This window comes from Caloenas nicobarica, chromosome 6, assembly GCF_036013445.1.
Source record: "Caloenas nicobarica isolate bCalNic1 chromosome 6, bCalNic1.hap1, whole genome shotgun sequence".
NCBI classification, from domain to species: Eukaryota; Metazoa; Chordata; class Aves; order Columbiformes; family Columbidae; genus Caloenas; species Caloenas nicobarica.
The window spans coordinates 39,977,795-40,002,603 of record NC_088250.1 but is presented as its reverse complement, the minus strand read 5'-3'; the positions used below and the strand labels follow the sequence as shown (position 1 = coordinate 40,002,603).

At 38.2% G+C, this 24,809-nt stretch overlaps 1 protein-coding gene across 3 annotated transcripts in view; it reads right to left on the bottom strand.

Moving 5' to 3' along the window:
- Positions 1 to 2,515: 2,515 nt before the first annotated feature.
- Positions 2,516 to 24,809, bottom strand: part of EPC2 (enhancer of polycomb homolog 2) — a 48,618-nt gene continuing 26,324 nt past the window's right edge. The window contains exons 4-14 of one of the 3 annotated variants that reach the window (XM_065637571.1): positions 22,528 to 22,734; positions 21,590 to 21,738; positions 21,201 to 21,333; positions 18,398 to 18,589; positions 18,015 to 18,104; positions 15,431 to 15,576; positions 14,987 to 15,330; positions 9,121 to 9,257; positions 7,156 to 7,315; positions 5,150 to 5,483; positions 2,516 to 3,774 (exon numbers count right to left, since the gene is read on the bottom strand). In XM_065637571.1, coding sequence (XP_065493643.1) covers positions 3,702 to 3,774; positions 5,150 to 5,483; positions 7,156 to 7,315; positions 9,121 to 9,257; positions 14,987 to 15,330; positions 15,431 to 15,576; positions 18,015 to 18,104; positions 18,398 to 18,589; positions 21,201 to 21,333; positions 21,590 to 21,738; positions 22,528 to 22,734 — 1,965 coding nt within the window. In that variant the 3' untranslated portion in view covers positions 2,516 to 3,701. The remainder of the gene's footprint in view (positions 3,775 to 5,149; positions 5,484 to 7,155; positions 7,316 to 9,120; positions 9,258 to 14,986; positions 15,331 to 15,430; positions 15,577 to 18,014; positions 18,105 to 18,397; positions 18,590 to 21,200; positions 21,334 to 21,589; positions 21,739 to 22,527; positions 22,735 to 24,809) is intronic. The other 2 variants (XM_065637573.1, XM_065637572.1) reach the window with 2 other exon arrangements.

Genomic DNA, 24,809 nt, shown 5'->3' with positions numbered 1-24,809 from the left:
ACTGCAAATCCTAAAAGCAGAATAGGGAAGTAAGATTAGAAATCGTTTCTCTAAAGTCAAATCCAGGAAATCTGTTGAGATGACAATCCTGTGCCAAGAGCGTTTTAAGTTTGCTGTGGCCTTCAGAGTTTTCCTGTTTGAAGATAGGAATTTCTACCAGGACACTCTACTCTGGAGGGCTGAGCAGGTGTTCCTGAGCAGTCTTGGAAACCGAGAGGAAGGCTGGCCAGCTGTGAGCACCATGCCGAGCCCACTGCAGGATAAATCGGTCCCCTCCAGAAGGCTGTGCTGTCTGAGGATTCTGCTTCCAAGAAAAATCACAATGACTGTAATAATAGGGAACATTTCTGTTTTTCTCTACAAAGGCGTTGGAGGTAGTGGAGGAAAACGGACTATCGGGGAAGGAAAAAGAGTCTCAGAGCCTCAAAGGGCTCAAAGGGCTCAAAACCCGAAAGGGCTGCAGCACCTGTGGTCTTGTCTGCGGGGGAAACCCGCATAACCAGCCCACTGCAGAGGATACAGATAAGGGACAGCTCTGGAAATAGAATAGGATATTGTTTAGATGCTGTTTGGAAAAAGAAAGAAAAGCCCTGCAGCAGAATTAGAAACAAGATGCCTACAATTTAACACATACCAGAACTCCAGTCTACCTATAGATTAAATACATTAGATGAACCTTCTTAGGAAATAATCATAATTTTCTAGTATCCCACGTTCAAGGGAAAACTGCACATTTCACTTGAAGTCCAGTATCAATTGCTGTAGATAAACTACATTCAAAAGTCTTATGTGCACAACATTCCCTAATACGTAATAAACCAGAGATCACTATCCAAAACATACTGCAGATAAGCATGACGTTCAGATAAGGCAATTAAAAAAGGAAGAATGTCATATCCTCAACGTACTTAAAACGGTGCACAAAAACGACCCAGTCATTGGTATTCCTTGCTGTGTACCATTATCAGGAGAAAGTGGACTTTCTAACAACACTTTTTTAAAATGACGATTTCTATGGACAACAGTGTCATTCACCACTTTCCTTTTTCTTTCACTTGAAGCACACAATTGCTAGAAATTCTTAAGATAACTATTAGAGTTCTACTTGACAGTAAAGCTGCACCAATACTAATCCCTTACATGAAACTCATTGAACATGTGGCACTTACCATTACAGCCAACTTCATGAAATCCTTTTCTCCACCTCACATCTTTCCAGAATCTATTAAAAAACCTTTAGCTGGAACTTCTAGGTAATAAGCTGACAATGAGACTACACCAAGTCACAGATACACAGCAATCTTACAGACATTTTCAGCCCAATTTACCATGAGCATGATCTACATTTGTAGCGAGAAGAGTTTGTACTACAGAGTTCAGTAGCTGTCATTTGCAATTGTACAACTTTCAATCTGCAGAAGAAATGACTTCATGTTATCATTAAACCTCAAAAAGGTTTGGGGGATATGTTAAAGAAGCAATGTTATCTTTACATATCAAGGAGAATATTTTTTTTCCTTGTTCAGGCTCAGTTTTGCAACAACTCTGCTTTAAAAAAAAAATAACAATTCATACTTAGATCACAGTCATTCCCAGAAAGGAACCTTGATCTACACAAAACCTTAGACATATGTGAAAAGATCATGTACACATAAAGAACAATTTATCAGGACGCAGCAGTTCCAATGAAGGCACGATGCAGAAAGAGCGATGTGTAAAAAATACAATTGCCCAGGTGCCTCCCCCCAGATCCTGCCATTGCTCCTTGCCTGGCCAAGGCAGTGCCGCTGAAGTGGTGCGGGTTCCTCTCACTGTTCTCAGATATCAGCTATTATCATCTCTCCTTCTGGACTTCACACTGAATAGAAAATAAAGCGTCAGTTAAGCAAAAAATAGTTCATTTTAGACATCTGAGTTTCTGACAAGCTCCCAGTATTTAAAGCTCTGCAAGTGTTTTTAACTGTCGGAACTGTTAAATTACAGAACGTAAGACAAAACATGTTTAAAGACATCTTAGATTTAAAATAGCTCTTTATATAAAAAGCTAAGAGGAAAAATACACTGGCTGCACGACATAATAGGCAAAACAGATCTTGACTTTTTCGGGAGGGGCTGGACTAGCCAACATCCTGACGTTCTTTCCAACCTTGATGATTCTATCATTTATAAGAAATACAGAAACATTATCCAAATTACAAGAGGACAACCAAACAGCAGATAATTCAAATGATTCACCCAAAGTAATACCTGAAGTTTCTTTGTCAGAACAAGAAATCATCTTGTCCTGATTATTCCCAGGTCCCAACTACTGGACCATCCCTCTCCTACTGTATACGGTAAGCACAGGAAATAACCCCATCAACTGAAAAAGTGCATATGCTGTGGTCAAAAAAAAAAAAAAAAAAAAAAAAAATCACCAAAACAACATTAATACCCTCTAAAATTTACACTTCTATTCCTTGCACATTGTGAAATAAACACATATGCAACATGTCCATGTTTTGATATGTATTTTTATTTCCCTGCAGTTTTCACTTATCAAGAACAAGTAACAGGGAAAGTTGTCTGAACTAGTGCATAAACAAACATTCTGAAACACCACTACACGTATCTAATTTACAAGAACCGTATAAAAAAAGTCACTAAAACACTACACTACGAAGGTGTCCAACGCTTACAGTCAGACTTTTTCCAACCCGTTACTTGCCTTGTAGCCACAGGAAAACTCTCCAAAATTGAAAAGACAATCTTGCCACAACCCTCCCTCCCCCCCACCACCTGGGATGGCTCGATATCTAGACATCCAATAATTAATTATTGCAATGATATATAATGCAATACATACCTGGTAAAATATCCTTTATGTGGTGTGTTACAGTTTTAAAGCCGGTTAAAATATGCAGTCTTCAGATAAAATGTAATCAGTTGAAAATTTTCTCATATCTGCACAATTTTACGTGTGCTAGATGCATAATTTTCCTAGTCAGTTTTTTTTTCCTGTGTAATTATTTTTTATAAATTGGTATTATAAATAGAAATATACATTCAAAATATATGGAAAAGTGAGTTACTACATTAAATTTGCATGTATCGATCCATCCCTTTCCCCTGCACAGTAATAGAAAATACTATTTTGCCTTGAACTTCATATTTGACAGTGAAATGCCACTAAAGTATTTACCAAAAAGTCCATCTAGTCAAATTGTGAAACAAAATGAACCAAGTGAAAACTTTACATTTCCTTTAGAAAAAAATTACAAGAATTTTGTTTCCTAGCTATGAATCTTTAACTTTTTTTTTTTAGACACAAAGTTGGATTTATTTGTACAAGATACAAAATGTAAACATGGCAAAATAAATAGTTAAAACAAGTGATGCAGGATCCCATTTCATGCTCATGATCCCATTAAAGAATTATTTTTTAATCCATTCAGTTGCAAATTCAAGTGCAAAAGCATGATGATGAATATCTACTATTCAAGTAACAGAAATAATATTGATGATACAAATAAACTATTTTACAAGGTAGTGATTTTCCCAATTTTACAAAATTTACATTATATATCGACTTAATACACGATATAATGATAGTCCATTTAGGTCCATTTTAGTCCTCTGTGATCCACAGAGTGCGGTATTTTGCATTCGTCTGGAATATAAACGACGACACCATTAGCACAGGTTGAGACCCTGGTTTGAGGTTATGTCACTTCCATCGCTACTGTTGTCTCTGCTATGCCATTTAAACCCAGTCGTTCTGGTTCGTGGTTCTCTCTGCAATAAAAGAAATTTTCAACAGTTACCAGCAGAACAGGAGTATTTCCTTACGCAGTTTTTAATAATTTTTTACAGGAGCTGTTTTTTTTATGCAGCTGTTACCTGCATCAGGGAGAAACCTTGAGAGATCCACTAGGAACAGATTATTTAAAACTAAATACTGGCATTTAAGAACCGCTTTTACTCCACTACGGCGCAGTTCCTTCTACAAGATTAATGCATTTGACTGTAAATTACCAGCCTAAATTATGGATAAGAGTACTAAAAAGTCTCCTGAAGGAGCAAAGCCAAAATATACCATGATGACTCAGTATCAATTATTCTGTCAGGGAGCAAAGCATTGCTCTAACTGAATTTCCCCACACACACCCCAATTCCACTTTAGCACTAGTGCAAGAAATCTATTTTTTTTCTAACTTATTACCATTCTCTGCAGAGATACCCAAGACCTGTTCAGCTAAGGTGGTACTTTTCAAGGTATTTGCTGATATGACTTGACATGCCCCTCTGACTTGAGGGAAAGAAGAACTAAATGCATGAATGATATAAAAGTATGCTTTAAGGCATGATTGCTAATTTAGAAATACCTTTTTCTCAAACTGTGCAGTGACTAAGTTATACATGCGATTCTCCATCTCAAAAAGCTCTTTTTAACCTCTCAAGCGTTATGATTGGTAAGCCACACTTGTTAATATACATTTTTTACTTTTTAATTTGTAAACAAATATGATTTTTAAAAAAAACATACAATCCAGCAAAGACTTAAAACAAAGCCCAGATATTGCCATTTTCAGAAAGCTTCACCAACTGCAATCTCCTGCCACTCCTGTGAAACATCTTCTAAGTATCCTGAAATAACAGTGCTGCTGTTAAATAAGAATAAATGTCTGTGTATACATGGAAGACACAGGCTGGCACATATCTGGTTTATATGTTATATAAATATATAACACATATAGGACAGGTATGGGCCAGCCTGCATCTTGCAACATGGTTACACAAAGTTACGGAGAGAACATATGGAGAGTTTGATAGAATCCACCCAAAAGCGCTGCATGAGAAGGGACAAATGAAAATGGTCCAAATGAAGCTATTTTAAACACAACAGAAGTTTACCCAATCTACTGGTACCTCAAATCGGTGCACATCATTTGGGGGTTAATCTGCAAAAATCAGCTTTTGTGGTTTGTTACAGCCATGCGGAAGCTGCCAGCAGCTGGGTATTCCTGTGAAGTTGAAGCTATACTGAGAAGTCTCTTAATGGCGGAAATAATTCTATTTAGCGCTCTAGTGCAGGCGTGGGTGCATCTGTGGTGACATTTACGTGGCACAAACGTTAACTTCAAAGCGTTCCCCTGCACTCTGGGCTTACCTTGCTATACTGCTGATGGCACTGCTAGGAGTTACCTTTGGCACTCTGTCCATGCTGGCAGCAACTGTGGCAAGTTTTAAGGCTGTTGGCGATGGCGCTGAAGTCCTTGTGTTGATATGCACATTGACCGGAGACACAACGCTGACGTTGTTGAGGTGCACCGCGTTCGTCAGGCAGGAATTGTTGATGGGAAGCGGCTGAGGGCTGCTCGTGCACAATGCTGGAATTAAGTGGTTTGTGGTGGTGTGGCCAACTGTCCTTACGAGCTGTACGGTTGAGATCCCTGGGCTGGATGATAAAGCCATGTTGGTGGAGTACAAGGTTCTAGAGGTTCCTGTTACAAAATAAACATTGTTAATTAAAAATACGTTATTTCTGAGATTCAAAGCCAGAGATTAACCTTGAGGGTAATGCTTGGAGTACGTATATCACTGGAATTGTGCAAGAATCTGATTTTTAAAGATTCACAAAGTGCGAAATTTTAGAAATATTTCTATTTAACATTAGAAATATTACGTGTCTCTTTTCATTCACGAGAACATCAGAAAGTGAAAGAAGTTATTGCACGACAAAGAACTTTTCTACTGTCTTTGCACGTCTCATTTTAGGTGCCTTAAAGGGGCAACATTCCCCATAAAATTAAATTGCATGGGGAACGACTAATGGTGAAGCCAAATTCTGATGCTTTGGATCACCTCCTTCCCTCCTAATTTGTTCTGCTGGCAATGTAAAGAGCTTCTGGTGATCCGCCTCCCTCAAGGCAGCAAAACTAGTGGTCTAAGACTAGGACAAGGTAGCAAACTGCGTTCAGGTTACACTGCAGTGCTCCCTTTGCACTCCTGAGATACTTCAGGTTTCACAGCGTGTGTTCAAACTAGAGGTTCTCAAATTTCACCTCTGTATCCCAGCTATTCACCATTCTGATTTTGACCACAAGGGAACTAGAAACATCTTCTCTTAGATTCCTATTCCTGGAAAAAAAAAAAAATCTGCTTTCCAGTAACATTTTCTAAGTCACAAGTTTTTCTATCCTAAATTGGAATAGCTATTTTACATCATTGCTACTTACAGCTTTAGAACAGTAACAGAAGTCTCACTTGATATGCATAATGCTTGCAATGGTTTTCATTGACTGTAAAGCTGTGTACCATGTACAGACACGGTATGTTACCATGTGTCTGATCTATACCCCTCAAAACACCACTCTCAGAGGTGATCTTAGAGAATTATATATAGATGTAGTTTTCTTTCCTGGAACTGTTTCAATATATTGATTTTATTCAGCTGTGTTGGGTTTTTTTTCCTCCCTTCTATTCATTTCATATTATTATTAACCAAGCCTGGTCTATAAAACTAATCACATCATTAGGTGTTAAAACAACAAAACACTCCAAAAGCCTTTTATTCGTTATAGCAGTCAAACTCCAAATAACATTTGTCTCTCGGCCCCGTGGCTCGTGCACCAGCAGGACTGGCGTTGCTGCAGCTGGTAGCGGAGGTTTGGAAGCAGTGGGGAAGGTGGGGAACGCCAGCTCTATGCTTTGGGAAACCTAGAGTACCATCAGAAGAATTGCTAGAATTACTTGATCAGTATGTTTTGTCTGTATACACAAGTGAGGGAATGACCAAATAACATAGCAATTTTTCTACTTTCTTCTCAAAGTACTTAATGTTTTAAGCAACTGACTTCTCTTAATTACACATTCACACTGTTCTTAAAATGCTGTCACTTTCACTTTTGATCACAACAGATTAGTAAAAGACAAAAGCCTACAAAAGAAAGCAGAAACAACGCTCTTCCAATGTAAAAGAACATTTGGTAGCCTCATTATCATATTAACCTGCGTGCCATTGCACAGAAGTATTTTAAAGAACAATATTTAGAAGTACCACAATATATTTGATTTTTTTTTGTTGTTTATTAAACAGTATTTTAGAAATCAGAAATAAGATCAGTTGACATATTCTCAGCTCACACTAGACCACGAGTTGTAAGAAATCATCACCTGAAGGCTGGACAACACCATTAATGTTGTTGTGGCTGGTGTTTTGTTCCTTGGTGACCTCACTGCGACCAGGAGCAGGTGCACTAACCACAGCAGATGCAGCAAAGTGGGCGCTGGCTGAATCAAGTGTTTTTGACATACAGTCAGAGGTGCTGGAGCCCTGGGAGAATTAAAAAAGAAAAAAAAAAGTACAAAATGAAATGCCAAGTTCAAATTGCTGTAATGCACAATTACCAGCAAATAAATAAATAAATATCCTAAATGTGATCTAATGCACCGCAACATTAAATATTCCCATATCACAAGTCTGATGAAAAGTTGAAAATGAGCGTTCAAATGAGTGTGGGGTCAGCCCTGCCCAATTGAGGCACCAACGGCAAATGCTGTTCTTGGCACGGCAGAGCACTCACTGCCGTCGGGGGTGTGCAGCCTGGAGAGAAGGATCAAGGACACCTTAGAGCAGCCTCCAGTGCCTAAAGGGACCTACAGGAAACCTGGAGAGGGACTTGTTACAAGGGCATGGAGTGACAGGACAAGGGGTGATGGCTTTAAACTGGAAGTGAAGAGATCTAGATGAGAGATAAGGAAGAAATTCTCCCCACTGAGGGTGGTGAGAGCCTGTCCCAGGTTGCCCAGAGAGGTGGTGAATGAACCATCCCTGGAGACATCCCAGGCCAGGCTGGACGGGGCTCTGAGCAACCTGAGCTGGTGCAGATGTCCCTGCTCATGGCAGGGGGGGCACTGGGGGAGCTGGGGAGGGCCCTTCAACACAAACCATTCTGTGATTGTATGAGTTTGAGAAGTTTCCTCTTAGAAAAATGACTATGCCTTAAGTTTCCTTCTCTCTTCTGTCTCCTGGCAGCAAATACACTGAACGTATACATAATTTTCCATGTTTATGGTACTTTCATTCTCATGGAGTAGTCTGTAGCACAGCGTAAGTGCCCAGAGCATTCTGGAAGTACACATCTTCTGCTAGTCCAGCTCTCTGAAAAACTGGTAAGCACTGGAAAGATCCCCTGAAATGACTAAATGTATCACTCTGCAATTTCAGTTTATATTAACTAAGAAAATGACTTCACATAGACAGAGTGTCTTAAAAATCCAAAACTCACTCCTTTTCTTTAAATATTCTGGTACCGTATCTTTACACTTACAAAAAATTTAATCAGTAACCATCACCACAGAACCCCCAATTCATCAAGGTAGAAAACACTGAGGGGAAGGGACAAACAGCACTGGCAATTAGATATAACATGCTCAAAGTAAAGTTTTCCTAGTAACAGCTTTTGTATTTTCTTGGTAAGAAAATAACAGAACACTAAGCTCGACAAACAAAACATATTCTTTCCCTGCAAGGCATTACAGATGAAAAATATGATTCTGTTAAAAGACAGAAGTAGTAACGCTGGGATGGGAAGGGGGGGAAGGAATCGAAGTAAATACGCAAAGCTACCTTTCCCCTCTCAGAAGCTACCAACTTTTAGTACTCACTGAGTATCTGTTCACAACAGAATTTATTACCTCCTAAAGTAGTTTTAATAAAGAAGTCTCTTTGGGGCTCTTAGACAAAGGAGGACAAAACCAGTGAAAACAGTTTCACTTGACAGAGCACTGGCTGTTTCTACACTGACTGAGTCTGTGGACGTAACACAACTTTAAAAATGCAGCCATGATATATAATGTTAAAAAAAACCCAACAGGTTTTGATGTTGAAACTTCAAATATTATCTCATTCCAAATAGAAAAATGAAAGCAAGATATTTGTAGTAGCTACAGCGCAAGTTGCCTTCCGGGCAATTCACAACAAACTGTACAAGTATCCTGACCAAAACCCATTGTACATTCATTCCAAGATTCAACCCATTTACTGAGGTGTTACATTTAGCCTACAAGAGAGCGGAAAGAAACCACAGCAAGCAAAAAGGAAGATATGAGCATTTGACAAGATTTCGGGTGCCGTACCTGTGCTTTCGGATGTGTCTGTTGTGAGGAATGCTGAGATTGCTGTTTCTGCTGAAGCTGAGCAAGTTGTTGCCTCTGCATTTGAACTAACTGCTGTTGATGTGTCTGAAATTGTTCCTCTGTGATCCCCCCTGTTACTACAGAAAAGAAAGGGAAGCTGCTGTTAAACAGGCCTGCACAAAACAAACATCTCAAATGCAAGAGCGCATCCACGTTGGATAACAAGTGGTTCAAGACAACACACACTGTGTTGGACGCTTGCAAAGATCTTCATATATTCCTACGCAAAGGAGAGGTCAAGCAAAATTTGTTTGTTGTGTTCTTTCAGCATGGAAGCTAATTTCCCTGTCTTAGAGACTTGGTATACATTTGCAAATATCACAAAGCGCTGTTTATTTAGTAAATCCAGTTTCACCTTCCTATTTCACGCTTTCTTTTTTCCTGAAGGAAATACCTAAGTTTCACCTGAACAGGATTTTCTCCACCAATTTTTTTTTTACATGGAATAAGAGTTTAAGAGTGACATAAGACGTTTATTTATGAGAACCAGGTGAATGCGAGCCCAGTAATCCCACACTCTCAACAAGGCAATAGTGAAGTCAGAAAAGCTGTTCTCAATATTCTGTTCACAAAGAATTGCACACTTGATGAATCAAAAATAGTGCCAAGTGTTCCACATTAAAACCTGAGTTTTGTGAAGTTGCCAACCTCAGAACTAAGTTCTCCTACAAGGAAGTAAAAAGAGAATTCACTCTTCAAAGATTCCCATTAACTACATTTCAGCAGTTTATTCTGAACCATATTTTTCAAAGACTGAAGCGGCTGCTCATCTCAAACACCTGGATCCTGCAGCAATATCATCTTACCAAGAGACACAGAGCTAAAATTAAAATATTAAGTGATCCGTCTTTCAGGGTCTGGCTCTTTCATTTACTAGTTGTAATACCTGCATTCCATTCTGAATAAATACCAAAATTAAAACTGTGTTTAGAAATTAGTACTGAAACTTCTTCTCTACTGCTACATTAAAACAGGCTTCAACCACATTAGGAGAGCACTTAAAAATCCAATTACTTATACAGTTACTCCGATTAGAATCTAGGGATTTTATTATCATTTCCAACATATTCTAAAATAATATTTGTTTCATTCTTAGCTGCACTTTTCTCCTCTTCAATATTCTTACCTATTACTATAAGCACTCAACTCAAAGTTCAGCCAGGTAAACCTGTTAAGTTCCCCCCCAATGGTCTCCCAAGATGTGTTGCATTACTAAGGCAAGAGAGCCAAGAACAGCATTATGGAACATTACATATATATGTATTTCTATTTTTAAGTCCTGAGGTAACAAATTCCAGGACATGTCCTTTGTTTTATTTAAAAAAAAAAAAAAAAAAAAAAGGTTTAGAACAAGCTCACACAGTGCTAAGAAATACCTAAATTACATTTAGCTGTAATTTGCTATTATCTGTCTGCAGGACAGGGCTATTCACCCAGACTCAATGTTGCATTCTTCTATGGACTGTAAAGACATAATATAGACAAAAAAAAAAAATAGAAAGCAGTCTCTGCATCAGAGGATCACATAGTTTAGCCTCCACATCAGTTCTGTTTTCAACCTCCCTTCTCAGTTTGACACGTGAAACACTCTACTGCCGTGAAACACTCTATTGCAAGGTACAGGGAAGACGACCACAGTAATGTAAAAAAATCGCTGACTCTGCCTTTACATGTTTAAATTCTGCTTAATTTACCACCTGTCACCAGACATTTATTCAGTGGTCAGACTGAATTCAGCTGTTAGCCTTGTTATAAAACACCAGATGTTCATTAGCACATTTACTATCAGTTGCTTCTGCCAGATCAAACAACTGAAGGGTCCTAGAGAAAAAAATAGGAAACCTCTACCATGTCCCAAGGTGGCTTTTAGGGTCATAGGTAAGTGCAAGTGTTCTATACTGCTTATAAAATGTTCTATTCACCAGAATTTCAGCTTCCACTGCTGAGTATCAGGATTTTCTATTTTACCACAGTCTGACTGCATTGAAATATTGCAATAGAAGAGGGTAAAAAGTCCATGTGTGATTAAGTCTTCCAGGCTTCTCTTCTTGACAGCTTTGGTTTGGATTATTATGTCACTTCTCTTAGGATTTGAAGGCTTTAATCAAAGATCATCTTTCAGGCTGCCCCAAAAGTGGTATTTCATTACTCTAATTACTTTTATATGCTATTTAATTCTGGAAAATAAATACCTCTAAAAAGTAAAAGATTGTTCCATAAGCAAAATTCTTCAGCTGAATTGTCTTTTGTTACTGAAGGACATGGGAACTAAACAGATGAACTATTTGAGTGGGTCACTGGAAGTGGCAGCTGAAGCAGACTGGAAGCCAAATGCAACACACCGACTGCACTGCAAATTGCTGGAGATGTTGCCCGAAGCCTCCTTACTTCAGTCCCAAACATGAGCTGAGCTGCACTCCAGGAATTCAGCAAGCAGGTTCAGTGTTACTCAGCTGTTGTAAATAGCACTGTCGCCAAATCCCTGGTAACTTCCTTCCCCCATCATCTCTGCTGATGATGAGTTGTATCCCTGGCTCATCATTTATCTCATTTTAGATCAAACAGAGAATTCTTCTGAAGGTGTCTCTGGCAAAGAGGCCAGCTTACTTTTCCAGATATAGTGTGTAAGACTACACAAAGTTTACACAACTGATCAAAGGGGTCACATTGTTTCAGTGACCTTGTCTCTAAAGTTCCTCAAATTCGGTTTTGCCATTTGTAGTTCTAATAACATGAGCAAGAGAGTAATTTATCTTGAAACAGTGGTTCTTTATTCATGCACTATTAGGCACTTTCAAGAAAAGACTAGTCACACATTTTTAAAAGAAGTCTCTCTTTGTTCGTACAATGCTCAGCATTTGAGGAAATACCGGAGTAGGAGTTGCTCTATTAATACAAGTGAAAAATATAATGCAGAGGTAGCTTTAAATATCCTTGTGCATCAAAAACCAAAGCAAGCAACTCCAAGTCTTCTCCTAAACTAAAAGAAAAAAAAAGCAAAACCAATCAGTTTAACTACCATCATCGTTCTCTAGAAGCAGCTTTATGCTTACAGGTAAGTGTGCTATAAAATCAACTGCTTTATCATCTCCCAAACAGAATTACTTTAAACACACCACCAGACTTTGACCAGCCCTTTAAAAATTTACTCACTATTTACTAACGAGAAAAATCTAACAGCAGTGTCTCTTGCTGGCTTAGTTATTTGGTGAAGAGTTCTGTTGTCTATTGCATCTGATCCTTTATCAGAATTACAGGATCTGGTTCATAATTTAAATCTGGAAAGAAAAAGGGCTTCCATAACCATAAATTTCCCTGCATAATGTACTTGAACTACTGAGTGATCTTTATTCTAATCTAAATGTATTCTTCAGATGATTAAGAGAAGTTAATTACTATTCCTCTACAAAGTTGCTCAGATCCATCAGATTTGTTTTAATGCATTCTTTTAGATATTTCTCTATAGTCCTATAATTAAAATGCATATTTCTCTATCCTTTCCTTTAGTTGTTTTTCCCTAAAAATCCTAAATGACACGAGTGCTAGTCCACATGTATGTATCAGGTCTGTCATTAATCCACTATGCAGCACCAACAACTCATGTTTTCTTTAATTCTTGTTTTTTACTACCCGAATCAGGAAGGACTGACATTTTTTTGTTATGTCTACACAATTCCCTACCAGAACACAGACACCCCCTTTCCCTGAATATACTGCTTCAATGCTCTTTTCATTTTTGTTTTCTTACTATGTGCCATCTTTCCTCTGACTACCGGAATTCTCTTCCACTGCTGTAATCTTCATTTACCCTAAAGCCAAGTATGGAGATTTCACAAATGTTGTCAACCTTTTCACTTCGCTCATTCCTCCATATACTATCAGCTTCCATCCCAAAATATTCTCCTAGTTTTTTCAGGTAGACTCCATCCTCAGGGGGGTTAAAAAGTCTCCTCAGACCAGAATTCAAAGCATCAAGTTTTACATCTAGCTGATCCTTAAATAACCAATTAAAAATTCTATGGAAAAAAAATAATCAGCTTAACCTGTATCTTTTTAAGCAAGTTTCCTTACCTTGGTGTCATCATACGTTACTCATGCAAACAGAAATCTTGCAGTTTTACTTGCTCTCGTTATATAAAGAGCTACCAGCAAATTCTTCCTTGTTCCTTACAGCTTATGGTCCATGTTTCACATCCTTAACTCTGACAAATAGCATTCCTTTCTATTTTCTGCATTTGCTTTATCTCTTGATGCTTATCAGTAATCCCATCACACAAAACTGCCCCTTTCCACTACAGGTGCAGTTGTCCAGCCCTTCAAATTCCTTACAAAAAAAGAAATCATACAAAATATGACTATAGCACATTATGTCTGTTCTCTACACGCGGTAGAAAAAAATAGTCTCGTGCAAATCTTTTCGAGAGAGAGAGAACAAGATAGAGGTTGCAATGATTATGCTGTAAACTAAGTTATGAAAGTAAATATTCTGTGCCTATGTCAGTGCCACACTGATGTTACTCATTGAGCGAGTGCTCAGTCTTTGAAAACCATAATATAGTAAACTACTTTTGTCTTCAATAAATTTGATTTCTACACATTAATTCTAAAGGTATATTATTGAAGATTATATACCCAATCCTGCAACTGACTTCAAAAAAGACAGACCATTCCATGTCAAGTTAATTATGGAATTCAGTATCAGCCTATTATATTAACTGATTATCCTGTTTTACAATACCTAATTCTGTACATACACAATAGTTTAGGAAAATGCTCAGATGCGTCTTGATGCTTGGTAGTAGATCTCTTTTGGCATATCTCCAATTGTTCGGCTTTTTAAAGAATTGTACATCCTTTTAAGATTATAAAGAAGTGACAATGTTAAGACTTCAGCAATTACAATTCCTAGGAGGTGAAGCAAGTGATGTAATGACTGCTAAGGTAAGCTTAAAGCACATTTTTCTTTTGGTGGCTGTTATTCCAACTTTAGTGCTTCTATACCCAAATCACTAACAAAGGGTCTACAAAGATCAGAATTGTGGGTATTTTATATTCCTGTGAAGAAACTACAATAACTTTTTTTTTTTTTTTGGGTGTAATGTAAAGCTGTTTATACGTGAATGGCTGTCTTGCTCATCTGGAGCTATCAGATCATAAAGCTGCATTGGCTATGAGAGTCAGAGATGACATTTAAGGGAAAAGACAATCTCCTGAATCAATGGCTCATGATTTCCTGAAAAATCAGAGAGGGTGCATCATTAAATGATGCCAGCGTCAAAATTTTTCCTATGACAGCTATCACTAGCAAGCACTGTTTTCACACTTTTTCATGCCTGCTCAGTATGCTTCCTAAATTACTACTGGTTTTCTGAGGCGTTTTGTCAAGACTTAAAAACAAAAACTCCAAGAACAAAACCAACACCACCCCTCCCACCTCCAAGAAACCAACTGCTTTTGTTTTGCATTTATAAAGAGCATTCTTCTCTCCTTAAACAAGGTTAGACCAATTAATGTCTTTAAGACTCAATCACACCTAAGCAATTCCTAAATACAAGCAGAATCCCTCCTTCGAATAACACACATTTAAGTCTGGCAATTTATCAAGATTCTATTGAAACCATAATAAAAGCAGAAGGAACAGGACTCTCTGTGGAAAAATTCTGTATATTCTAAGAAATATAAAATAATTAGCTTGTATCTTTGGTTTAGGTACACGTCCCTGCTGAAGATGTTGTGAGTCTGGTCACAAGGAAAAACACTGGAATTCAATATTTTAAGTTCCAGAAGAATTCAAATCCTTGCCTACCTGATATGCCATTCTTGCTGGTGTTCAATAAAGCTACAGATGCTGCAGAAACTCTTTTATTATTCACAGTCTGCCCTGGTTTCCTTGAGGTACATTCTTCGCTATCACTGTCCTGTAGATTTAGTAGCCTTGGCTGAAAACACTGCAGTCGACATGATCTGATATTGCTTAGTATTTCAGAAAGGGACAGTCTGTTTTCACAATGTTTATTGGAAGCATTGGTCCGTGAAAAATTAGAAGAAAAGTCTAAAGTCTGGGAAGAGCTGGAAAAACTGTTCAGCATTTCCGGGTCAATCTGTCTCAAGACAAGATCATGTTCTGTTGATATTCGGTCCATTATAACCCTGATGAAAGAGGATGTAAAAAAGACGTTAGTTTATTTATCTCTTCCTAATACTTTTATCCTTTGAAGGTGAATGAGGAGTAAAAATAACGCAACTGTACCTTCCACCCCTGCCAATTCGTCTTCTTGCAAATCCTATACATCTCCTTGGAATTGTAAGGGTTGTAAGGCAATGCCTGAACCTCAGTTTGTCCAATTCTGCCAATTCTGAGTTTTCATATGAAGAATTAGTTTGGTCCAAACGAGGCTGCAAAGAAAAAAGAAAGGCAATTTTGCACTCAATTAGAGTGTATACTTTGTTTAGGTTACTACTGGGTGATCATCACACACAGGCTACAGTATAGAAAATGTCCACAGAACTATCACTTGACTAATATGCTCAGATCACGAAAGAACTCGGAAGATTCTATTAAAAAAAATACATAAATTCATGGAGCAGCAAATCCTCTTCGATTAGTCTTAAAACTAGACGCCACAACCAAAATATTGAACACGCCAGAATTAATTCATTCCAACCAAGGAGTGCATAAAACTGTTCTGGTCAGACACAGGTCCACCTGGCCCAGTACCTCCTGTCTGGTAACAGCTCTTTGGGGATTCATCCCAGGATACAAAACACAGGGAGCAATTACTGTCTGTGACAGCCTCTGAGCTCCAGGCTCTTAGAAGCCGAAGGGCGCTCTGCAGGAAGGCTGCACCTAACTATGTTCTGTAGCCAGCTGAGGGCCTATTGTTAAGAAATTTGTCTAATGCCACGAGTAAGGGTTATTACGATAAAGCTTTTGGCTGTAGAAATGAGTTTATGAAAAATAATTGATAGAAATACCTTAAAACTATATGCACAACTCCAGTGCTAAGTATCACGCTACAGAAGAATACTTTTAGTACTTCTTGTGACAAAGGAACTACCAAGAAGGCTCGATCATGTCTCAAAGATCCCACTCAATCACCAGTACACAGCAAACTGACAAAATTCCCTGCTCAGTGAGCTTGCAGCCTAAGCATGTAGGTTATTTCAAAAGGGGTTCCTAAATCTGCAGTTTAGTTTTACTCATGAAACACACTGCCAAAGGTAACAGATGCTGAGCTGAACGGCCTCTGTTCCAACACGCACATTCCATTATCAGACCCTGACAGTGTATTTTCTGTATCAGCTTACCTTAGGGCGTTTTTATTACTCCATTAATATCTTCGTTATTATTATGAACTCAAAACTGCATGATCTTTACAAGCAGAAATGCTGTGTGCTGCCTGAAATGTCTTGTATGACAGGTTAATAAATACTGGTTAAAATAATTCTTTTTTGTGATCAGCTTAGACCTACAACAATGGTAGTGCCATAGATTCAATCCATTCATGTTAAGAGTTAAATCAAAACTCAAATGGCTTCAGTAGTTAAAAAACCCTAGAAGACTAACATTACGGCTGTTAGATAACCTGCTTCTAAACAGCAATGGAGAAGTAACAGAAAAAAATGAAAATACAAGTTCGCAGTCATCTCCGCTTCTTTTGGTAAAGGAATTAACTCACAGGCTAAGGAGGAAAAAAAGGTAGGATAAATTCTAAGCAAGAGAGAAGCTTCAGCTAATCCTCTGGAGCTAAGCAGAAATGGTGACTAAATTAGCAATCAACAGGTAAAAAAACCTCACACAAAGTGAAAGAACAAGTTAAGAGGCCACACCAAAAAAACAGGTGTCAGAGAGACAAATGTCTTAGAACAGATAAAAACAATGCCATACTCTTGGAAAGCTGGAGCTGCCTGTCCTGTTCTGGAAAGGACCACAAGCCAGCACGGCCCAGCCAAGCACACAGCTACCCGTGCCAGGAACGGCAGCACGACCTGGGGGACATGCCCAGGGACAACTGGAGTACGCTGGGGGATGTCTGCGCTTCCGAAACAGCTGACCTAGTGCCCGAATTACTTCTCTATAAGTGGCTTTAAAGGCTACACAATTACACAATTATTTGGTCATGTAACTTCATTCTTCCCATGGGAAGCAAGCAAAGAAAAACTAGATACACTATAGTGTAGTGTGGCTTTTCTTGGTCCTCTGCAGCCTGAAGGTCCCCACTGATCAACACACGCTCGGTAAAAACATGTCGCTGTCAGTGGTTCCGAGATGATGACAGGACATATATTATCAGTCTCTGTCCTCTGCATGTTCTTGCAATTGCAACTTTATGTTTTTCAATGTATCTACAGTTTGCAATCATTTCAAAAGAAAACTTTGACTTAACTAAATGGAAAAAAACCCTTAGCAGGTGAAACCCCTCTGCTTCAAGAGCAGACTCCACTCAATGGCCCAGCAGGATCCCTCAGCAGGTCTGAGAACTGGGACAACTAGCATATAACTCTAATAAGCTCTACAAGCTGGGAAGAAATGACACACTACAAAAACTGAGGGGGACAAAAAACTTCTCCCTTCCTAACAGTGGCTGAATTGGTCAGCAGGCAACGTGTTGTAAGACTTTCAGGTAATCACAGAGCAGCAGCACAATGAGAATAATTCTCGTGAAGACTGAAAACGATTGTCTTTGGATTCACCAAATCACCAAAGCTTTGGTAGTGAAAGTGAGAACAGAAGAATTATCACATTAGTGCTATGTCAATCTAAATTGAAAAAAACCAACCAAAACCAACATAACAAAAACCACTCTACGAAGTCCAACAGCAGATAGGCTTACAGCGTAATACTGGCATCCTGCTCTTCTCCTGAAAGCACAAGGTCCATCAGGATCATTTTCTTCTTCTGCCTCTGATACTGGTGAGGGTACCTAGACCAGAAAACAAAGTCATTCTTCCAACTGCCACGTTTATATAATGTAATTTTATTTATTTATTATACAAGTTTATATTTATACAAAGTGAACTGCCACATTTACATTTTAAATGCAAGCTTCTCTGAAGCACAGTTCAGAAGAAAACAAATTCATAGTTTATGCAAGTATCTTTTATATATATCCACTGTTCAACAGTTATTCTCCATTTCAAGCCAGACTGGCCCAATTACAGGCAGCTGAAACTTTCACCTTGCGTAGGCTGAGATTTGCAGGGGAGCATTCGTTACCTGCAGGAACTCCTCCTCGTCCGAGCTGTGGAAGTCATACTGCTTGATGTCGCTCTTGCTGATAGCAGGCAAGGGCTCAGCAGAGGGCTGTTGAGGAGTGACTACACACTCTATTTTAGGTTTCTTTAGATACTTCTTTTTCTGACGTACAACATCTGACACCTCCTCCTTTAGAGATGAATGATGAGGATGCTGTTTGTGACAAAAAACAAAAAAATAGTTAACCCTTCCTCTTCTCGTGCCTTAAAGACATGACTGGTTATCTTCCAAAGCCTCTTAACATGCAGCATCTGCAGACTATTTCAGACACATAATGCAAAATGTATTCAAAACATTTTTAAAAATCCAGAACTTGACCTCTGTCTTTACAGGTACTTCTTAATAAACAAACTGAAAGCTTGCAAGCCATATGACTGCCTGAGAGGTTCCTTGCTTTGCAGTATGCTCCGTATATTGTAACTGGAAATCCTATTCCAATTATTTTCCGAAATCTCAGTTTCCTATAGAAAGCACTTTCAATTTTCTGAGCTGCTCAGATATGTTCAAAAGAAACTATATAACTTGTTTCATGTTTCTCAGATAGTTTATGTTTTTGAAAAGACGTAATGTTATTCAGTTTTGCTATTTAAGATTTTGGTAGCATGAACCCTCTATAGTAAGCAACTCCATCAATATTAAACCCTTCACTGGAACACAAATGCTACTTAACTTCAAAGCTTTTAAATTAAAAGGAAGATTACTTTGCTCGCAAAATTCTCAATTATGAGTAAAAGCTGGTACAGTTTTGAAAAAGTGTTTAAGTTCACCCCAAATTACCACTTATCAAGAACCCTCTGACTGAAACTAACTCCAGTAACAGAGCTCAGCTTCATAACGGAGAGGAGAAACAACGCGGAACAGAATTCCTGCAGCAGAACCAAGGCAAGAGATTTGTATTAAATCCAGTGACCACTGGGTGTCGCAGGTGCTAAATACAAATTTCAAGAGGTTCTCAATTCTCCAGCCTTACCTCCAAGCATTTTGTAATAACCCCCAGTTCAGGTTATTTCTCAAAGCCACGTGTTAATTCAAAGTTGGGTGCATTTTTTTTCCATCATATTAACAATGGAACATCAGGTCTTATCCTTTTTCTGTGTTGTACTGAGTTCAGTGAGCTGAACTATAATTATGACATTAAAATGGCTTGCAGTGGAAACCTGTGTTTTGGTTTGTTTGGGGCTTTTGTTTGTTTTAAAACCATGACCATCTAGTATTTATGTTTTAAAGCAAAGACAGTTCCTAAGACAGACCAAAGATACTTACGGGTTAAGTAACAATTAAAGGAAACTTGATATGAAGAAGCAGAAACAAGATAAGCAGAATAACCATTTCTAATAAAACAATTCTGCTAAGATTGGAAGCAGCTAATTTTGCAATTAATGCCCGTATTAACTGAAAAAAAATAATTAAAAAAATTCTTAAGTAGTAATTTTAAAACCATTAACCCAAGATGGATGGATTTGTCAACACTGCCGCTTGTAGGATAACCTGCTTACAACTGTACTACTCCTCTTTTATTTAATTCTATTGGAACCACACATCACCAGAACCAACAAATACAGTCAGTCATGGTTAACTAGGATCCTCCAGAAAAAAAGTATTTTAATTCTGTTCTGCACACATGTAAGGACTGTCCTCACAGGAAAATTGTAATGAGTATATAAACCACTATGATCTGGTTTGGTACTGGATCTGAACAGTGACAGAAGATAGAGAGCTCCCTTTGTTGTATTTTTCTTATTACTTTTGAGTGGAATACATTTCTTCATGAGACAAGAAAAAAGAAAACCACTCAAGTTTAACACTTCTAGCTACGGATTATTCTTATATTACTGCTTCTCCAGATGTTACTAACAAGTTCAATTATAGAAATGAAACTAGGTCTGTTGGGTTTCTGTACAGATTTTAAAAAATGTAAAGGAAGACTTTGTCCAAGTAGCTTAATTAAGCTACTTTGCTAGTTTCAGGAAGACAAAATAAGTGTGTGGCACACAGAACCTCAGGTCTTGCATCCTTCTGTACCCATTTTCTCAGAGCAGCCTTCCATCCCTTTGCAGAAACTAAAGGTTCCCAAATTCAGTCATTCTTTCTTCCACCTTCTTATGTTTGCTACTTACCTAATACCGAGGGCCAAGCAGTGGCAGATACAAAAATGCCCACTCAAGATTACTGAGATGTGTACAGGCCTCAGTAATAACAAACTACTACAAATTCCAGTATGTGTTTTTTTAAAACAGTAGTTGCTTGCAACTCCTTCCAGCTGTCAGCAAGATCTAACAGTTGCATTCTTGTGCCTAGAAATGTTACTAACAGTTCAGAATAGTTTCTAGAATCCTTTGGCATTCTAGCTGTAATTCAGTACAATCCTGTATTTTCAGGCCTGTCTTTGCACAGAGGGCCAGTCAGCACTCACGGACGCTATCGAAAATTCAGTGCTCTAGTCTCCCTTTGAAGGGAGAAGGAAAAATAATTCACTACACTTTGCAATCTCATGGAGGTCCTGATGTCCACTTAACACATTCATGTTTACATCGGTTTACAACAAAAAAGGCAGAACTGAGAAGGAAAATGAAGACTTCACAATTCTGCTGCGTAAAGAAACAAACAGCAATGCCAGCCAATTCCTTTAAAACTTCAGTGGGAAAGATAACAAACGTTAAACTGGAAGCAAACTTGCTCACTTTTCCAATGCAAACATCTGTAGGGTATATCCAAAAGAGCGATGAAACTGACAACAAGAGACTCACAGCAGAAGAAAACTTACCTTAACTTTACATTCTTGAACTTTGTGATGATTTCCATTATGAAGAGTGGATGGAGTTGTGCTCATCTCTTTTTCAGGTCTATTAAGCTTCACTTCATTAAGGATTTCACCTCCATAATCACCCAAATGGTACCTTAAAAACACACAAAAATATGATACTGCATTTCCACTGAGAAATGTTTGAAAGACAGAACAGGCCAAGAGTTTGCATGAAACCCTTTTATTTCAGCTTCTGAAGTTTATGGTGCTGTATAAGGCTTCAGCCATGCCCACGTGCAAAGACTAGCATCCATACAGAAATAAATTACAGATGTTCTCAAACCTGTTTGATGAAAATTAAAATCTTGGTGCTATAAATGACTTCTTGCAGGTATAATTTGCAATTTTACCTTTTCTCAACAACTTCCAATGTTAAATGCAATAGCTCGCGTTTTGTTTTCTCTCTTCTCTTAATCATCTCCAAAATTGTTATGGCTCTGCTAAACTCTCTTCTTAATTTCAACATCTTTTCATAAGATGCTTCATCATTCTTTCGATTCTATTGAAAGATTAAACAAATTTTAGGTCAAAAGGAAAACCCATGAGGCATAAATAGCAAAAAAAGTTACTAATGTTGCTGCAAGTGAGAATTATAAAAGTGCTCTCAGAAGAAACTTCCTAAAGCATAACCTCGTTGGTAGACAAAGCCACAAAAAGCAAACAAAACCCAACTTTTAGGATTAATCCTAAAAACCACTTTTCAGCCATCTCTACCCATGCTTTCTCTGCTTGGATTCCCAATCAACCCAGTGCAACTTTGTCAGCAGAAGGAATTCAAGACTTGGCTCCTAGAACACTCTTTCCACCTTGATTCTGCACACAGTAAGGCTGTGTACATGTGTGTACAGAGTTGATGTAAAATGCCAAGTAATTAGAGAATTCCCAGCTCGAATCAATTCATGCTACAAATACAAAGCCTGAACTACTCACTCCACAGCAAATGGAAGATCATTTTCCCCTTTTTCAAAGAAGGGAAAGTTTGCAACCTAGGAAGTCCCACAGCTGCTTGTTTATATGGCAACACTTATAAATCGCCCTTTGAGTTTCAGTTTTCTAAGAAATGGACTGTAAATTGTCTATAGAGAACCAGCAGACTACACATTGACTACAGTGTCCAACAGGTTTGAGATTTAGCTGGTCATCCAGTGTTGCAACTGTGAAAAGAGACAACCAGACCAGTAACAACCACAGGGCAGATCCTGCAAGATGCTGGATAGGAAGCAGAATGATTCCTATCACTGCAGCATTTCAAATGACAAATTCAAACCAGTGAAGTTTAACAAGTTACCTTTCTTGTCTGCATCTTCTCAGTTCTCCTCCGGAAGGCAACATACGGGTCGTTGTTGGTGGAGCCATCCCTCTTTTCTTGTTTGATTTGGGGGATGAGAGACGGCCCTCTGCAATTCTTGCGCTTTCTTACCCAGTAGTCATATACAGCCTTGATAAGGTAGTCATCCTCATTTAGCAGCAATTTAGCTTCCTGAAGTGTTACAAGCTACAAGAGAAAATTCAAAAGAAGCAACTGAGATGGGGGGGGGGTGCAGGGAGAAAGTCACCCCGCATTTACACCTCTTTTACACTTTCTAAATAAACTTCACTCTTTTCTAGCACAAGAGAGTAAAAGGAGGAAAAAATATTGATTTAAATTGAAATACCAGTTGGTCTTCCTGAGTTAAATATTTAGTTCCCAAATTTTCTGACTCAGCATCATCATCTCTCAGAAACTTTCACACGATAGTCCACAAATTCATCAACTTTGCATGAAATCTAAAAACACTGTTTGAAACTATTACAAGCAAAGGATACAACTAACTTAGACAGTCTGCAGATCATGATTTGGGAATTGCTTTGACTATTATTTTCCTAAATGAATAAGTTTCTAATTGGTTAGCCATTATTAACATACGATTGTTTGCAGTTTAATGTTGATTGCCCTAGAAGATATTTTACCATAGACAGAATGTATTCTGAAGTAAATTAGTTTCTTAATTTTTCCCAAAAAATGTTTACTTAGTGATATAAAATGATAATGACCCAGAGACACAAAGAGATTAATTTCTTAAGTAAGTTATTTCAGTAGGAGGTAGTTAAACACAGGTAATAAATTAAAACTTTTTTTTCCTTTATATGGTAAGCTTTTTATATGCAAGTCAGACTAAATAAATGCAAAACCCATCACTGGCCAACTAATACATTAGTTTAACATGCTCATATTATCTTAAACACATTCATTACATAAAAAGAAAATAGTAGCTCTAGTATTACTTAAAACAGAAGTCAGACAGAACTTCATCTTCCCTGTAATTTGAAAATTATCAACTGAACAACTTAAATTTGCAGTTTTGCAATGTTAAACTATGTTAAATTTTGTCCCTATGTTAGGATAAGCAGAAAAAGAAACAATACATTTCAGAAAAATACGGGTATCCTACATGTAACCACTGCTACTATCTAAGCGTTAATTCCAGCCAGAATAGAACAAAACACTTGCCATCTACAGTAGAATTAGAAAAACATTGAACTGCTTTTAAAAGAAAGCAGGAAAAAAAAGAAGGAGGTCACTAATCTGTCTGTGCTCATGACCTCATGCAGCATTAGAACAGTAATTTTGCATCTGTTCTACCTAGGATGGACATTAGCCTGGTCAATCCAACTCACATACTCACCGGCATATCCTATCTGTATGTCAAAGTTGATACGATTGCATGTCTAGCTAATACACAACTTAAACATTATCTTATCACTGTAATATTGCTTAAAAATAATTTCAGTCCCATTTGTCTTTTGCTACCTTTTTTCCATAACATTTTTATTGAGGGAAAAAAAAAAAAATCTACTCTGCCTGGAGTACACAGTTAAAGTTAAATTTTGCCCCTGCTTGCTTGTTTTTACAAGTACCACCAGTAAAACAGATGCACCTATATTCCTTGCTTAAATCAGCTTATCCAAACGCACATGAGGAAGGAGTGGAACCCTGTCCTTGGCGAGGAAGGCATTCCCACCAACATCCTTTTGTACTTCAGAGCTGATGTAAATGTTAGTGAATTGTGTAGCAGCCCGCAGTGGGATCTGAGAGCATTATAAGCCCATGTGGCGAAGGAATCTGCCAGGCAGCCAAACTTTGTTTCTCAGAAACCACTCTTGCGGGTTACTGGAGCCTACCTTAACGTTCCTAACACAGAGTTCAGGACAGAGCGACTCAACATCAGCTCAACATCTTCTGTAGCCCCAAAGCAGGACAAGAAGCTTGAACAGAGACATCACCATCCCTGAGGTTGGGCAGAAAATCCTACGCAGGAAGTCCCACAGAAACCTCACCTACGAAGAGGGATTTCTCCTTACACACCTTACTTTCAATAGGGAGCCTGTTATAAGAATCAATTACAATGTTTCATGAGCACCTAAGACTTCTGCTGTCATGGACTTCCTTAAATAAGCACTTTCTGGTTCAAAATACTCTTCACCTCTCTGTAATGCTTCAGTGTCATTTACATTTAAGGGAAAGAGAAAGGGGCAGCTGCCTACAGAGAAACATCTGTATTCTTATTTTAGGAGGAAAAAAAAAAAAAA